This window comes from Mustela nigripes, chromosome 7, assembly GCF_022355385.1.
Source record: "Mustela nigripes isolate SB6536 chromosome 7, MUSNIG.SB6536, whole genome shotgun sequence".
Taxonomy (NCBI): Eukaryota; Metazoa; Chordata; class Mammalia; order Carnivora; family Mustelidae; genus Mustela; species Mustela nigripes.
The window spans coordinates 36,155,339-36,173,620 of NC_081563.1; the positions used below are offsets into that span (position 1 = coordinate 36,155,339).

The following is an 18,282-nucleotide window of genomic DNA, read 5'->3' on the forward strand; positions in this document are numbered from 1 at the left end:
AGATGTCCTGCTGTGTCCTTGGAAATAATAGTGCAGGTTGAAAGGGCCGAGGTGCAGAGAATCTCCTGCTCCCAGTTCAGAAAGCCACAAGTGAGCCGCCATCTGTTGGACACAAACACCCTGCTTTCTGTGAGGCACTAGTACAGAACTGACCAACACCCAGCCATCGATGCAGGAAGAGGCTGGGGCCTTCTGAAGAAGACAGAATTCAGGAAGAATAGCTGTGGTGGAGACGAGAGGGGTTCCTTTCCCAAAGCCAATCAGAGGAAGCCAAGTTAAGTCAGGAGGAAAGTCTGAAGAGAAAAAGAATTAATTTGGTGTGTGAACGCCTAAGAGAGGAGTGAAAGGTGAAGCAGTGAATTTAAGAGAGAGGACAGAGCAGTACAGAGGGAGCAGAAAGACTGAAAAACAGAAGGGCAGGAAAAGCCTAGAAAAACAAAAACCCTAGAAAAATAGTAAAAATATAGAACAGAAAAATTAAAATATAAAAGGGTGAAAAGGCAGTTGAGTAAGGCTCGAAACAGAGATGGAAAGAACAACTCAAGAGAGAGAGGGGTAACTATACAAAGTTTTGTTTTGTTTTGTTTTAAAGAAAGACATAAAGGGGTGTCTGAGTGGCTTCGTCAGTTAAGCAGCCAACTCCTGTTTTCAGCTCAGGTCATGATCTCAGGGTCATTAGCCCCATGCTGGGCTCCGTGCTGGGTATGAGACTGCTTGAGACTCTCTCTCTATCTGCCCCTCCCCACACCCTCTCTCTCTCTCTCTCTTTCTCTCCCTTTCAAGAAAGAAAGAAATAAATAAGGAGAAAGAAAGAGAAAAAGAAAGAAAGGAAAGACACAAAAAATGTAAGAAGGCAGAAAAATATATAAAGAACCCCCCCTCCTCATTATCCCACTCCTGAAAGGCAAGACAGAATGACAGGTGAGAGCAGCAACAGGAAGGCAGAGATGTGGGCTGAGGGGGTGAGGAGGCCCTCCCTGGTCTGGCCATTAGCTCTGCAAGGATGCCCCTGAAGAGGCAAAGTAGGCTTTGGAAGGAGTGTGGCCCTGCTGACACCTTGATTCTGACCTCTAACCTCTAGAACTGTGAGAGTATACATTTCTGTTGTGTGATGTCACCAGGACTTGTGGTCATGTGTTACAGCAACCCTAACATAACCCCTTAACATGACTTTACCTGTTCCTATGCTCACAAGATAGGAAAGTTCCAAGCAAAGAAACAGGAAGAGGACAAAGGGGGAAAAAAAAAAAAAGCGCATGCTAGCTCAGGCTGTATTTTGTTTTGTTAGGGAAACAGTAGCTTTCACGGAAGCACCCCCCAGTAGACTTCTGCCCACTCCCTTGGCCATGGAGACTACAAATCTTACAAGCTGTAGGGGAGCCTGGGGAGGTGAGCATCATTAAAAATCAACTTTTATTTTATATATGTAATTAATATATATTAAGACTGACCAATTTGAAGTGTACAATTAATGGGTTTTGTAAAGTGCATATAGTCTAGATAGAGAACATTTCCATCACCCCAGAAAGTTCCTTCCTGCTCCTTTGTAATCAAAGCCGTCCCCCTACTCTGACTCCTGGAAAACACAGATTTTTCTTCTCAAATAGAATTGTCTTTTTTATAATTTAATATAAATGGAAGAACATAGTATCTAGTCTTTTGCATTTGAGATCTATCAAAATTGTTGGGTGTTTTAAGTTTGTTCCTTTTTATTATGCAGGAGTCTTCCTTTGTATGGCTTTACTATAATTTGTTTATCCCTTAACCAATTGGTGGACATATGGATTGATTCCTGTTGGACTATTATGAGTGAAGTTTCTGTGAATGTTCTCATCCAAATCTTTGCATGGACATATATTTTTATTTATCTTGTGTAAATAGCTAGGATTGGAATGGCTGCGTTCTATGGTGCCTATGTGTTTATTTATAAGAAACCTCCACACTGTCTTTTTTTTTTTTAAGATTTTATTTATTTATTTGATAGAGACACAGTGAGAGAGGGAACACAAGCAGGGGGAGTGGGAGAAAGAGAAGCAGGCTTCCAACTGAGCCCGATGTGAGGCTCGATCCCAGGTCCCTGGGATCATAACCTGAGCTGAAGGCAGATACTTAGCAACTTAGCCACCCAGGTATCCCCAGAAACCTCCACACTGTCTTCTAAAGTGGCTGCACCATTTTGCCATTTTGCCACCCCTACCTACAATGAGTTCTAGTTGCCCTGCTTCCTTACCAATACTTGGCATTGCCAGTCTTACCGGCGTCAACCGTTCTGGGGGATGTGTCGTGGTTTCTCATCATGGCATTAATTAGCATTTCTCAAATCTATTTCATGTATGTATTTGCCATTCATTTATCTTCTTCAATGACGTGTCTGTTCAAACTTTTTGCCCATTTGTTAAAGTGGATTTTGTTTTCTTACTATTGAGTTGTAAGCTGTCTTTGTAAATTCTGGAGAGACATCTCTTATTACATACATGATTTTTCAAATATTTTCTCCTAATCCATTACTTGTCTTTTTATTTCCTTAAATGTCTTTAAAGAGTAGAATTTTAATTTTGATGAAATTCAGCCTTTTCGTGTCTTATCTCACAAAATCTTTGCCTATCCCAGTGTCACTAAGATGTTCTCCCACAGTTTCTTCTAGAATTTTATTTTAGATGTAAGTCTTACATTTAAGTTTGTGACCCACTTCAAGTTAACTTGTTGATATGGCGTGAAATAAGGGTTGAGCTTCATTTATTTATTTGTTTGCTTTTGTATGTGGATGTTTGGTTGTTTTAGCACTGTTAAAAAGACTTTTTTCTCCCATCCAATTACCTTGGTGCCTCGGTAGAAAATTAGTTGACCTTGCCTGGATGGCTCTTTTTCTGGACTCTTCTTTTTATACCCCCATTCACCTATATTTCTATTTTTTTTTTTAAAGATTTTATTTATTTATTTGACAGAGAGAAATCACAAGTAGATAGAGAAGCAGGCAGAGAGAGAGAGAGAGGGAAGCAGGCTCCCTGCTGAGCAGAGAGCCCGATGCGGGACTCAATCCCAGGACCCTGAGCCGAAGGCAGCGGCTTAAACCACTGAGCCACCCAGGCGCCCTATATTTCTATTCTTATTCCAATACTGTTGTATTTACGACAGCTTTATACTAAGTCTTGAAATCAGTTACTGTGAATCCTCCAACTTGTTTTTTTCTCAGAATGGTTTTGATTATTGTAGGTCCTCTGTATTTCCATATAAGGTTTACAATCAGGTCGTCCAGTTCTATACACACAGAAGTCTGCTGGGATTTTGCTTGGCATTGTTCGGACTCCATAGATCACTGTGAGAATTGACATCTTAGCAATGCAGAGTTTTCTGGCGCATGAGCACAGTGTAGAGCTCCCTTCATTTCTATGCTCCATTTCAATTTCTTTCTGCAATGTTTCTTCCTCTCCGCATAGAGATATTGCATGTGCCGTGTGAAATGTATCTGTGAGTATTGAATACATTTGATGCTGTTGCAATGGTATTTTTATTTCAAGTACAAATTGTTCATTGCTAGGATATAGAAACTTAGTTGATTTTTTTTCTTAAATCTTGCATCTTGTGACATTGCTGCTTAATTTGCTAAATAGTTTTAGTAGCTTTATGATATATTCCTTAGGGCTTTTTACATAGAAAATCAGTTCTTTTTGGATGAAGACAGTTTTACTTACTCCTTTCCAATCTCTACACCTTTAATTTCTTTTTCTTGCCTTATTATCCTGGCTGGAATCTGCAGTACAACACTGAGTAAAAGTGATGGCAGACATTCTTTTCTTCCCAATTCTAAGGGGAGAGCACTCAGTCTTTACTAAGTGTGATGTTAGCTGAGGGTTTTTTTTGATAGATCTTCTGTAGGGAGGTAAGTATTTTTTAACTGGACATATTGCTGCCCAAAGCTTTTGGGGATTTTTCTAGAAAAGTAGAAGGGAGAATGGACATGAGCATCCATCAAAAGGGAGGCCAGCAGGGGTTTCTTTATGAGCTTGGCCCTGTCTTAACTGTGTGATGATTTATTAGGAAGTAAGCATTTATTTCCATTAGAAGTTTTAAGTGTAGAATATGGTTCACATTACATACAACCATATGTGACAATGCATCTTTATGAACTGTATTTGGGACAGGTGTTGCCCGGGAACCAACTCCCTATTAGTCCATTGGGAGGCAGTGTAGCCTGTGGTTACAAACATGGGCTCAGAAGCCTGGGTGCCCAGTCCCAATCCAGCTCTGCAACCTTGGGCAAATTCCTTAACCTGTGTCAGTTTTCCACCTACAAAATGAAGGTATCAAAAGATGTCAGTAATTCCTACCTCTAGGGCTTCTGAAGATTCAATGAGCAAATGCAATTAAGAGCTTAAAACAGCGTCTGTTGTCTGGTGCATTTTAAGAAGGTTTTAGTTTGCATAGGCTGAGTTACACACAAGTTTTCAGTAGCAGGCATACTGCTTGAAGTGAAGAACAGCCATCCATTAAAAAAAAAAAAAGAAAGAAAGAAAAAGAAAATCCACTCTCCAGAAAACCTCTTATTAAGGTTTTGTAAGGAGAGAGAGTTAGATACTTGATTTCTATTGTTTTGCCTGTTATTGGTGTAATAAATACATTTACAAATTTTGAGCCCTGCATAGGCAATTCTCAGCTGGGTTACTGTGGGCAATGACACCCTGGAGTTCACACTGGGTCTACACTTAAAGGCTGAACCAGTTTGACCTTCTGATCTGCTTGTTTTGACCACTTGACAGTGGGCTGGAATGGGACCCCACACACTGTTCTGAGCTGCCCCACCTGGACGTGCAGACCACTGTGCTGCCCCCAGTTGGCTTCAGCCTATTGTTTCTTGCCAGTAAACTCGAATTCAAGGAGACAGAGACTTCTCAGTCAGTCTGTCGCTTTCCCGAGCATCTGCCTTTCTATCGACATGTTCCAAGTCCTGGGTGCCATCCTTTGATGGGGGGATAAGTCATGCCAGCCTTCCTGTCTGGAGTGGGGTGCGAGGGGGCATCACTTGCCAGCAGGGACGAGGTTACACTGAGCCTGCTCAAGTGGGTCCTGCTGCAGCACTGTGATATTAACATATAAGGAAAAGCACTTAGGAGCAAGCTGGCAGGCCTTCAAGGGGCCTTTCCCCTTAACTTGAACTTGCCTTTTTTTTTTTTTCTTTGCCGTGTACTTTTTGAGGATGAAGTCCCAACAAGTTTCGTAAAGGGCCTTCTGCAGTGTTTTCTCATCTAAAGTCTCTTCTTCATGCAGGGTCTGTATTGTCCAATTAATTATCTGTTTCTGGTTTTCTCTCGATCAGACCAGTGAAAGACTTAAGCGTATCTGTTTAGATTTTTAAAACTGTAAGAGTGTTCTCAGTCCTGTTTGGACACCTCCACACGCTATTTTACGCTTCTTCCCCTTTCCTTCCCATACAGTGTGGGGGGACAGCCCACTCACATTTGGGTGAGCCGGTCCACCAGGCCCCAGCACGGATTTCCTGGTGTTTTCCTCCGCAGTGTGATGGGGAGAGCTTGGGGACAGGAGTGTTTGGCCAGCTCTTGCCCTCACCTCTGCGCAAGAGGTCCTCTGGCCCATTCCTTGAGACTTGCATTCTCTATCACACCTTTTCAGCTGTCATTTTGATACCAGCACCGAGAGATCCTGATTCAGGGACCGAGACAGACATTATCCTCACCCTTGACTGTCGTAAGGCGCAGTTAGGGGAGGACTCCAAGGCACATGTGACGTGGTCCTCCACACTGTGCCTGCTGCCGCAGGTAATCGTGCTAAATTATACATGGGTAGAGGCTTTCTGCGGTGCTGTTTTTCCACTGGAGCACAAAACACTCTGTTACAGGAGGGCTTTGACAAAGCAGGTCCTCCAAGCCCTGCAGGAAGCATGGAGCTGCAGGGGGCAGGGTACCTTCCAACCACAGGGCTCAGCGTGTGAGTTTAAAACAAATGGGAAGCAGATGCAGAGCCTGATTTTCTATCTGAGTGTTATTTCTTTGAGCAAAGACAAGGGCTGAAAATTTAAATATCAAACTGTTGGGTTTTCAAAACAAACAAACCCAAAAAAAAGGCAAGAAGAAACAAAGAAAAGTCAGAAGTGACAAATTCAACACTCCTCTCTGGTCAGATAAGAATCTGCCCTTAGCTCCACCGAAATGACTAACTGCCGCTCCGTGATTCGGCATCTTTCTCTTTGTGTATTTTCTTCATTCTTATCTTCTTCTAGTTCTCTTCCCCCACTTCTCACCAACCCCCTCCTCCCCCCTCAAAACAGCTCACCAACCCCCTCTCCCCCCAAAAAGCAGCAAAGAACAAAGCAAAACAACTCTGTTCATTGGAGTAATTGAAAGAGCATCTTGCATGGGTTAGCTCGGCGAAAGGGACCAGTCAGATGGAGGGAGGACTGAGAGGTGCTGGGCATGCAGTTCCCACACTCCTGGGAGCGCCTCCCTCACATCACACCGGGTCACTGCCAGATGCCCATTCTGGAGACCTCACTGGAGACCTCACGGGCATTCGAGAGAAACAACTTGAAAAAAAATGGAAGTACCTGCCTTCAGTGGAAGGAAGGAGGGAGGGAACGGCAGGTTCATTTTGCTGCAGATTAGACTTAATGCAGTTTGATCTGGGATTCACAGTTCTGCAGACAGAGAGCACCCCGGGGTAACACGGTGTCGCTTTACCTGTGCGCGCATTGTTCCCCATGCACTGTTACCTGGACTCCTGTACCATCTCGAGAGTCGGCGGCTGGTAGTGGTCATGTCTGCTGTGTGTGAGGAATTCCTACCAACGTAGAACCTGGACTCACAGTGCACTGATGGCCTTTTCTTCATCAACAAATTGCTTCTGTGGGTCCCGGAGGCCAGCCTTGCCACCTACCCAGGCTTCAGGTGGTACTTAAAATGTGCAAATTTGCCATCTGTCTTGCTTCTAAGTTCTGTTCTCTGGGAAGACCCTCAGCGGTTCCTTTCATTCTGTCCATTTGACAGGTGATGACCAAGAAAGAGGACTTTTTCAGTGCCTGGAACGCGTGTCTTCATCACGTTGCCTGCCTGTCTCTGGCACACATCCACAGAGGTCAGTTGGCTCTTGTTAAATATTTGTAATGGGGCGGCTCAGAGGGCTGCAAGGTGTCTGGGAATAAGACTACAGACCAAGGACAGTCCCCACACCAGGCTGAGCCCTGTGCTGAATGTAGAGGCCCCCAAATAACTTAACTCCCAACTTACCAGGAACACTGACCAAATGACACCCACAAAACCCAATGCTAAACTCCAGAAACAGTACCTCCGACACAACCCAAGATTAGCCAACAGCACTTGTTCGACAGAAGTCAGCTGGTGAAGGGTGGGCCCCTCTGCAGTGCCCCTCTGCCCAACAGGGACTGCTATTCCCCTGTAAACAAATCGGAGGGTGCCCGCACAGGTAGAGGGAGGGTGTTCTAATAGGATCCCTGCCTGAAGTATTTCAAGTACCACAACTAACTACTTAAACCTAATCCTCAAACTAGCCAGAAACCGGTTTAGCCTTTTAAAGTGGTGGCTCTCATTTAGCGACATCTGGAGACATTTTTTGTTGCCACAACCGAGCAGGGGTTGCTGGTGGACAGAGGCCAGCGATGCTACTAACAGCACTGTGAACAGCAGGCTGTGAACAGCACCCACAGCAAAGAGCTCTCCCGCCTCCGTGTCAATAGTGCCGACACTGAGAAAAGTGAGTGACCATTTTGACCTGAACAGACCCAAATCACAAAAAATAAAAGAAACATTGAAAACAGAGTATGATCCATCAAGATATGGCAAATTGTTCCTGAAAATTTTGCGTAGCATCAAGAATCATTTGTTCGTTCATCATAAACTCTTACTCGAGGGTGGAAGGTCTTAAAGGGAGAAGACTGTCACTGGGCTTGTGTGCCATGTGGGGTCTTCCATCCCACCGAGGTCACAGCTGGCTCTGGGAAGGCAGGGTCAGGTTTGGTCACCACCACAGCTCCAGGGCCTGGCTCCCAGTCCTGGCATGTCCTTGGGCACTATCTCGTGGGGTGGAATTCCTGGAGGAGTTCTGCTAAGGGTCAAGCCAGCAACCCAGGAGTGCCAGCATCCCACCTGTTCACAGCCTGACCACCACCTTCCCTCCCCAGCCACGCAGTACTGGGAGAGCAGAGCACCATGTTGTTAGTCACTGTGGGTCGGCCAGACCCCTTCCCAAGAGCTGGCAAAAGCCAGACTGAGGTGAGTAGGCTGAGCCTGGCCTCTTCTCTCCCTCAAGGCGCAGCCCAATGCTTGGGACTGTGAAGAGCCTCATGACACAGGTCTCAGGAGTGTGGACAGGAATGAGAACACACAAGTGATTATGCCCAGAGCATGGGTTCCTCATGGGGCCTGGGGGGCAACACACCGGGAGCAGTCTTTTTACACAGTGAGCCCCTCCAGGGGCTGAGAGGAGCAGAGGGAGGACAAAAGCTTCACTCCTCACAGGTCATTAAGTCATAGGACTGAGTTCCCTTATCTATGGATCCAGAAATTTTAATTTGTCTGCACACCCACAGTATATGAGGTTCAAGGGAATTGACTCAAACTCAAAGGTAACAGCTGTATAATCCAGAATGCCAGTTTACTCATCATAAATGAGAACCCAACTGCTGAATCATTTGTACATGCTCCATCCCATGGAACTCTCCGTATGGAATTCAGTGATAGAACGTTCCAGAAGGTTGGACTGGACAGCTCTTGAAGGAGCGTCTGAGTGTCCACGCTGGCCCGCCTGCCCCAGAGGCTGGGTCCTGGAGCCCACAGGCTGCTTCCTAGACTGTCTTGGTGTCCTCAGCACCAACTCAGCCCCTGAAAAATTTATGCAAACCTCCTTTCTTCTGTTGGTGGGGTGTTTTTTCAGATTCGTCGATCAGCTAAAACTTACCTGGCATATAAAGCAGCACAGGAGGCACCTTTACTGAAGGCAGTTATGTCCCAGGCCTCCTTCTGCACTCCGTGTAGACATGTATGGCTCCGCTCTCTGGGCTGCCTGTGGCCCCACTGCCTGGGCTCCTCCCCGTGCTTTTCCGTGTGCTGACCACAGATATCACCCTTCCCAGGATACAGGCAGCAGCAAGTGGACTCCAAGTGAAACATTTCTAAACATTAGGAGATGTGATTTGAAATTTGAAGGCGGGCATCAAAGAATCCCTGAACTCAAGCCTTTGCCTTGGAAACACTGACCACTGTGCCTTGAACCACTCATCCTATCTGTCGAGAGCAGAATTAAGTTTAGTGTGAGGGTTGAGAACTCGGGCTCCAGAGTCTGGTTAACTGAATGCGGAGACTTTATTTACCTCTAACTGCTATGCAATGGTGGGTGAATTAATCAACCTCTCTTAGCTTTCGTCTCATCTTCATTTATAAAATGGAGATAATGTGATACTTACCTCATGGGGCTATTGAGAATATACTCAAAAGCCCTTATCTTAGCATCTGATCCATAGTTAGGGTTCAATAAAAAAATTTTATTACTGTTAATTACTGTTTTATTACTGTTAATTCCTACTCTACAAAATCCTTAGTTCCCATTACCAAAGTGGAACATTGAGATCCTTGTTTCTTTTCTTTTTCTTTTTTTTTTTTTTTAAGATTTTATTTATCTATTTGACAGAGAAATCAGAAGTAGGCAGAGAGGCAGGCAGAGAGAGAGGAAGAAGCAGGCTCCCGGCTGAGCAGAGAACCCAATGCAGGGCTTGATCCCAGGACCCTGGGATCATGACCTGAGCCGGAGGCAGAGGCTTTAACCCACTGAGCCACCCAGGTGCCCAGATCCTTGTTTCTTAAGCGTAAGAATAAGAGGACAATTTAAGCAAGTTAGGTTCCAGTGCAGGAAGTCTTAACATGTACAGGCAACATCACAGATTTAATATTGCCTCAGCATAAAAGAAATCTGAATGGACTCCCTACCTTTTATTAGCTAATAGCCACAGTAGCAAAAGTGATTATTTTCAGGAAATTGGCCCCTATCAGGGTTAGAGGAAGACAGTTTGGCTGTAGAAAGTAACAGAAACAAAAATAAGAAGAATTAGTTCAATGACAGCCTCTAGAACTCCCAGGAATGTTTTGAGATAGAGAAAGTCATCCGTGATGAGGAGGTCTGAACAGATAAGGAACGAGTTCTTGTGGTAGGACCGTGCCGAGCACATACTGCGCAGGGACAGTTCTGTCAGCATGTCATGACATTTAAATAGCATGCTGCGCCACTGCCAGAGGTCCCCAGGGGTTGGGAGAAGAAGTAGAAGGAGCCCATCTGTCTTCAGTGACCCGGCCCAGATGTTGCCTTTGGAGACTTTCAAAGGAAGAGCACAAAGGAGGAAAGGGAAGGATCAGTCCGTGAAAGCACAGACCTGAACGTCACCCCACATGAAAATGAACTCAGAATCTAGCCATTTGTATTAGGAACAAATTGGGGGGGGGGACCTTCTGGCATCAGTATCCGTTGTCACCTGAAGACTCGGGAAAACCTGTGTTTGAAATAAAAATGTTAAGCAGTCTCTAGTGGTTTCTGAAGTGGGCTGTAACCATTACAATGATAAATTGTTATTTTTCTGTGATACACGTTTTTATCTTGCCCTAGAAAGAGCAGCTCCAAAGCACAGTGCGGTCTGAACCCCTCAGGGTGTACCGATTCCTAAACAAAAAAGAAACTAAGCACTTTTATTAAATAAGTCACATCCACTATTCTCCAGCTCCATGAAGAACTGTCTCTTGGTTTTTCCCTCCTCTGAGCTGTAAGGTGCTGTCATTATGCTGCAGAAGTCCCTTCTCCGGTTCTTCATCAAGTGACTAATAATTTAGAACGTTCGCATTAAGAGCACATTGTAATTATGATTAGAATATATAAGTAGTGTGGCTTTCTGCCTGTCAGAGGATTCATTTCAGACTCCTCTCAGGGACGATGTGTTTCCAAACAAGATTTTCTTTGTTAATAAAAATGTGGTCATATGTGTTATCACAGCATTCTTTCTGTATTTTCTCTGTGAGTGCTTGCTCCAGTATCCTTCATGGGATCAGCATTTTTCGCCCCCATTTTATGGGGCTATTCTTTACACAAACTACATTTACCTCGATTTCGTTTTAGCTTTGACATTCATCTTCCAGGGAACTGGGGGAATATACTAACCCCCTCAGTGAATGTGCATTTCGTTACTCGAACTCAGAAAAATAAAATATTGTAACTTCATCCAGGAGTCCCGTGTGGATTTAGGTCCTCATCGCCCCCCACCCCTTACACTCCACTGCAGAAGTGCCCCCAAGACCCTAATCCTCCGCACTTGAAGAGTGAGCCTGCCCTCTGGAGCGGAACTGAACTTGAAAGTTAACACACCTTATTTGAATACAGATTTCTTCACTGTGTTTGGCTGTTGTTGCCGGAGATGGAGGGCGGGCGGGCACCACAGGTATTGTGTGGGCTGGGACAACCTGTGTGCCTTCCTTTCCCGTGGGGACCCTCTGCTGGGTGGGACAATATTTAGAAGTAGTCCCAGCCTGCCCCGACCGGTGGCGTGGGGTGGGAGGGAGGAGCTTTGGGTACCGCCGCCCCTGACGCTGACCTTCCTCTTGGTCTAGCACCCGTTAACCATGTGGGTGGTAGAAGCAGGTGAGGGGACCTAGAAAGCCAAGAATGGGCAGACACGATTTGCAGCAGCATCTTGGAGGCCCCAAGGGGGAAGAAAAAGACCATCTCCAGCTTTGTTCCCTCTGTCCCGGTCACATGACTAAACCTCAGACCCATTCATTTCTGAGAGCAGAAGGTGCCGTGGGGAGTTGAAGGTCTCCATTTCAGAGCACGAGACACCTGGGAAAGCCCATGTGACTATTCCAGTCCTCTGCTGGAGTAGCTGGGTCCCTAAAGCCGGAAGTCTGGGGCAGCAGAGAGGGGCCGTCTGGGATGCCAGGAGGTGGGAACAAACCAGAGAAAAGGAAGTGAGAACTCGCCTTCCCTGAGCTTGTGCAAGTTTGCTCCGCGGGCCAGAGATGCGAGTGGACGCTCCTGCTGAGGGAGGTGTCCAATGAAAGGGAGACAGTTTTAAGGAGGAGCATAGCATACTCTGGGCTGATGCAGCTGGGGGCTCTTACAAAAAGAAAAGGAGAAGAAATGTGGCTGAATTTGAACCCTTGGCAGAGCGTGTGGTATTGCTTCATGATCAAGTGGACACAAGAAGAGAATGCTCTACAGCGCAGATCGCCTGACATTATATGGCATTCCTAGCCTTTCGCCTTTTGGGAAAGTGGGTGAGACGGAGCGTGGCTCCCGGGCTTCTGTGAGTCTGCAGAAGAGCTCTTCTCCAGCATCGGGAAGGTTGCTCCCGCCCTCATAAGCCCGGGGTTTCTCCCCCGGACCCTTGCCTTCTCCCCATGGCTGCATAGGTAAACCTGCAGATTAGGTCAGCCCAACCCAAAGTCCCCAAGTACTGTTCCCTCAAGAAATGCCGTCACACTGGCTTCACTTGAGGTCTGGGCCCCCGAGACCCCCCCCCCCCATCATCCCACTGGGGAGTGTGTCTCTAAGAAAGCTGTCTTGAGAGGATGCTCCTAACTCACCCTTCTTTGAAGGAGGTGACAACTTATGAAAGAGTTTTGTGACAAATGACCCAAGGATTCTGTTGCGCGGGGAAGAAGGGGACAAGGACAAAAAGTGAAGTCTAACTCCTGCATCGTGTCTGCTCTGTGGAGGAGATGGCTGAGAACAGAATTTAGCTGCAGTACTTGACCCAGATGCTAAGAGAATGTCACTTATCCCTGGAGCCCCAGTATCTCGGCCGACTGTAACGGTCACTGTGGAGGGTTTCCCCTGGGCTGGAGCCATGTCGCGCCTTCGGTTTCCACAACAAGCTCACAAAGCCCGTGGAGAAACTGGCTCAGAGGAGGAACAAACTGCCTAGGATGGCATCCAACCACCTTTGCCCTCGGGCTGGCTGACCCCAAAGCTTCGCTCGGAAAAGCTTTCTAGGCCTCAGATTTTGAAGGAAACCCTCCCACCACCAACTCTCCAAGGGTTTTCCTTCCTATAGATAAAACACCAGAGGCTGGAAGTTACAGCCTTCTTGAACTTTCAGAGGTTTTTCCTTGTGTGTTTATTTGACACATACTTCCCTCTCTTAAAATTGGCCTGACTGCATTTCACTGCTTTTACCGCATTTGTCTCCGAATAGTGGGCCTTCTGTTTTCCACGTTACAGGTTTTCTGTGAGGATGAAATGAAAAATCATGCAAGGAAGCACTAGGGCCCTATAACCATGAGGACCACTAACATCCAGGGAGGGCTCAGTGTATCAAGCCCTGTGCACAGTGTGGGAGAGGGAGCATTCATTAATCCCCTGCCAAGGTCGTGAGGGAGGGGCCACCATCTATTCCATTTCCACCTGAGGAAACTAAGCACAGAGAGATTGAGTAAGTTGCCCAGTGTCACACAGCAGAGGGAGGATTCAAATCCCAGCCTATTGCTGCCCTCTGCCCACCTTGTGGGGCCCATAAGTGCTGTTTGGATCCGGATCTAGTTGCTCAGCTTTGCTAAAGAGGCAGAAAAAAGAAGCACCCCCCGCTTAAACGTGTTTCTTCTTCTTTTTTTTAATCTTTTTTCCCCATCGTGTGATTGAAAAGTGTACCTTATATCTGTACTCAGAAAGATCTGATCTGCAGTCCACCCTGACTTTACAGCTTCCTGCACCTAAGGAGTTTCAAAGTAAGATTAATCAGTACCCAAGCTGGCAGGTGAAAACAACACAAAAGTAAAAAAGATACAATTTTTTACTGCTGAACTCTGTACTGTGAGTTTTCCCACTGGGAATTATGATTAAGAATAATACCTTCTAAACTGTGAGTTAAAAACAGGAGCATAGGAACTCTTGTCTTATCATAGCAATTATAGGTATGATTTTTCTACTTTAAAAATATGATCCCATATTCTAAAGTGAAACATATTTGCAACAAACATAAATTTAAATTTAGATTTTAAAGGACAACATGTTCTAATCTCACAAAACATTTAGCAAATAACCTTTGAGTGCACATGAGCCACCCACACAAAAACCAAAATGAACTCAGAAAAAACATAGAAAAAGCAACTGTCTGTTGCCAACCAGATTTTCGTTCAGCTCTCAGGTTGGTTTTTTTTTTTTTTTTTTGTCTATAAATAATCTGTATGTTTCAAATGTGACCATTTTCTTTTTAAGGTGTCTTCTGGCATGTTTTCACTTCAGTGTGTTTTAAAAATAAGAAATAAACTGTGTAAATCATAGGAACTATTGAGTTTTTGGAGGGGAGATCTTTAATATACATGCTCTTCAGATACCAAAAGTGTCACAATGAAACATTAAGATGATGTATCCTTTCTTTAGGGCATCTGTTTATCTTTTATGAAATCTGGAGTTTGATAAATCACCAGAGATAAAAACATCATTTTTAACCTATCGTAGATCCCAAATGGCAGGAGGAAAAATAGGGCTGTGTCTCCTCTTTATGAATTTACCTCTCTCTTTGCTTGAGAGTTATGGGATTTTATTTGCAGAGAAAACATAATGCTTTATGAACTTGAAAATGATGGCTTTTACTCAGAAATGTGAGAACCGAAAAGGGAAAAAAAAGCCAAATTTGATCCTCTGAGATATAATGAAGTAACAAGTTTTTAATATACACTTAAAGTAGCCTCGAGGCTTAGATAGGAAAGTGACTACAAGGTAAGTAACAAAAAGGTTTTTGTCAGTATATTCCCCTTCCCCTGATTTGTTGTATTAAAACAGGTATTAGAAACTCGACAGGGGAAGTTTATTTAACATCAGGGTAAGTAGAGATGGGGGAAGCTGTTTATTGTGATTTTTTTTCCCGACTGAAAAAGCACTTGGAAATTCTCTCTTAATTGGAAGTCTGGAAAATAAAGAGGTTCCCACAGATTTCTGTAAAAGTATTGTGTGTCTGAGAGTATAGCAAAAAGCCCGTGTGGTAGAGAGGCATCAAACTTGTGATCTCCAGGGTCAAAGTGCATGAACCAGAAAGTAAGTTCGTCACAAAAATATAACATGGCAGAAAAAAATGACTTTTCATAGTGTTAGGAATAGCCGTTTCTTAATACTTAATGTAGTTTCTGGATACCTTGAACATTAGAGTTCCTTGTCTTATGCACATTTGGTAGTGCTTCATTCCTGAGAAGTTAAAGACAAATTAAATTTTGTGCAGACCCATTCTGGACCATGGCTGGTGGTTGAGTTTTCCCGAAAATTGCCACAAAAAGCTTTTATCAGCGGTTGGTGAAGGAGACACTTGGGTTCTGATCTATGCACCAGAGGTGCCGCCCGTCCCAGCTGCACGGGACCGTTTACAGCTGTGAGCCCGTGACTTCCGTTCGCTTTGGTCCTTCTTGCAAGGAGCCTGAAGATTGTGTCAGTCCTAAGGGATAGGATCAAGGTATTGCCTCAGACCAAGGGACAAAATGGCGGGATGTCCTGTGGAAGCTGAGGATTGCTCCGTGTCTCAAAGTCTGATTGCCCCATGGAGAACAAGCGTTTAAAATCTGGTCCTGCTCCACTAGAGACCAGCATCTACTCCGTTGTCCTCGAGAAACAATATGGATGGAGAGTACGTCTCCTTAACTCCTTTATTCACCCATCCTCATTCAGCAAGCACATGTTGAAGGCCTGCTATGGGCTGGGTACTGGGTTAAGTTCTGGGCATGAAAGATCCAGTAAGGAATGGCCCTTGTTCTCAAGGCGAGTTAGTCAGAGCTGGATGACAGTTTCCATAGACCAGAAGCTCTGGGAAAACTTGGGAGAGACTTAAGTATGGTATTCACATGGCTCCCCATTAAATGCCCAGCGAGGCAGCCAGCAAGGATGGGTAAGATTTACCTCTATAACAAAGGTGGAAAGGGCGTACAAGCAGAAGGAAGAGCAGAATGGGAGGTGTGAAATTCTTGGATGACTTGGGAAAGAACTCATAATTTGGTGTGTCTGAAGGGCAGGATGCACATAGGCAACAAGACAGAGGATCCCAGAGGCCTTTGCGGGCCTTGTCTAGGAGCTTTCATTGTCAACCTCCACAGTCAGCAAGGCTCCGGGAAAGATCTGGAACAGGGGAAGCCATGACCAGATTGGGGCTGTAGGAAGCATTTTGCAGCTGTGATGTGGAGATGAATTGTGACCCGGGAGGTTTGGCCTGGCTGTCCAGCACACTGCTATGAGGCTACAAGCTGAGAAGCAGTGTAGGCAGGACCGGGAGGCCGGGGAGGCCGCTCTGGATACGTTACAGGGATCTACAGGACCTTAAGAGTGATGGGAGGTAGAGGCTGAAGCGGGAGGAAGTGCTAAGGGTGATATGGGGAGGGCTGGGCTGGTTCTGGTACCAAGGGGGAGGGGACAGGACCAAATCCAGCCTAAACATGTGCAGCAAGGGGGAACCTGGGGCCTGTGAGTCAGCCGCCATGATGGGGAATGGCAGAGAGGCCTGAGGACATAGAAATACCCAAGTCCTGAGCATAGCGTCATGCTGAGAGGCGAACCCCTCAAAGTGGAACATCAGGGTTGTTGCCACACCCCAGGCAATGGCTCACAGCTGTCATGTCCGTTGTCTTCCTGATGTAAATGCTGTATCTGGAGTCCACAGCTCTTGGTTTTCCAAAACTGGTTAACTCCTCGTCTCTTCAAAGATCAGTGTGGCATGGGAGGGAGGGTCCTTGTCGGAGTTGCCCTTAAATGAGGGGTCTGCAGGTGGGTGGGGCAGTTCCCTGGGGGAGGCTCTCTGCTAGGGAGAAGGTACGGTGGTAGTTACTACCACTGGTGTACGCCTTAGAAAGCACCCACTGACCACAATGAGCTGGGGACCTCCCTGAATAAACAAAAGAGTGTCCCATCCCCCTAAGGCGGGCTGCTTCTCCACACATGGGGAGACTGCAGGTTCCAGAGAGGGGAATCCTAAAGAGCTGCGCCCTCATCTCTTGCTGACTGAATGGCCACATTTGCCCCAGGGTGAATGGACTCCATCTGGAAAGTCAGTGGCCAGTGTGCTTGCTCCCTCTTGTGACTGTATGCCTGACTTGGGCCAGAGGCCACAGCTGGCTCTCCTTTGAAAGCAGCGAGAAGGAAGATCAGATGGGTGTGTGATGTCACAGGCATGGAGAGAGGGGCACCTCTCTCTCCATGGAGAAAGGGGAACCCCTTTCTTCCCGAGGCCCAGACACCACAGACAAGGTTTGCCCCCACCCCCATCTCCACAGCCTGCCCCTGCTCCCCGCAGGAAATGTCCACATCCAGCACTTGGCAACCAGTTACCACATGTCACTCGCATGGCTCAGACTAGGGATCCCTAAGATGGTAGGGAGGATCTGCTACTCTCCCCATGCCGGGCCTGGCCAAGCTGACATGTTGCCTGTGGGCGCAGTTTATTTGCTTACAAAGTTTTCGGGACCTCCTACTTGGAAGACTTTGAGCTAGGATGACCTATAACCGTTCTCAGTGTAGGGGAGGAATAAGATACGAGTACATGTGGCCTGCCGTGTGGAAAGTGACGGGCCCATGAGAGGTACAGGGAGCTTTCAGATATCACGGGACTCTGAGATGGCTTCCAGAAGTTCCCTCAGTACTGGGCTTGCAGTGTGAACAAGATCTCCATGTTGAAAGTGTAGCAGTGCATTCCGGGAGGAGGCCACAGTGTGGACAAAGGTGAAGGTGGCAAAGTAAAGGCCTTGTTCAAGGAATGGCAAGGCCCCTATTCTGCCAGAAGGGAAGTGTTCAGGGGAGAGGCCAGGAAACAAAACTGAACATTGTAAAAGTGGGCTGAAGAGGTTGTGGGGTGAACGCCGAACGCTGCGTGACTGCTTGGCCTTCGCTGGGTAGACAGGAGGAACCCAACGAAGGGACTGAACTGGAGAGTGACTGTCACGTGTAGGCTCCCTCGAGGGCAGCTTCCCTGGCTGGGGTGCCCTGGGGAAAGAGTCTCAGGGCGGGAGTGAGCAGGGGATGGAGAACAAACCATGGGAGTGTGGCCAGCAAGCGAGAGGACGAAGACCTTCCGTGAGGGGTGGTGGACGGGGATTGAAAGGAGTGTCTGCCCTGGGGAAGCAGAGGTCCCCCCTCATCCCAAAGGTTATCCCTTTGGGGGTGCTGTGATCCCAGTACTCAGGCAGAGGCTCGGTTACAGAGGAGCAGAACTTGTCTGCCTAGAGACGAGCTTGGGCCTTTGAGCTCCTGTTGTGCTCCCAAATGTGGGCACAGAGCAGGGGTCTGGGGCATGTGCCACGTTCTGCCCCC

At 46.4% G+C, this 18,282-nt stretch overlaps 1 protein-coding gene across 7 annotated transcripts in view; it reads left to right on the forward strand.

The window, feature by feature from the left end:
* The window catches only part of ACOXL (acyl-CoA oxidase like), a 347,875-nt gene that overhangs the window by 269,907 nt on the left and 59,686 nt on the right, over positions 1-18,282 (forward strand). For 5 of the 7 annotated variants that reach the window (XM_059405581.1, XM_059405577.1, XM_059405580.1 and 2 more), the window contains one exon: positions 6,999-7,086. In XM_059405581.1, coding sequence (XP_059261564.1) covers positions 6,999-7,086 — 88 coding nt within the window. Of the gene's footprint in view, positions 1-6,998; positions 7,087-7,601; positions 8,576-8,901; positions 10,996-18,282 lie in introns of those variants that run through there. The other 2 variants (XM_059405583.1, XM_059405582.1) reach the window with 2 other exon arrangements.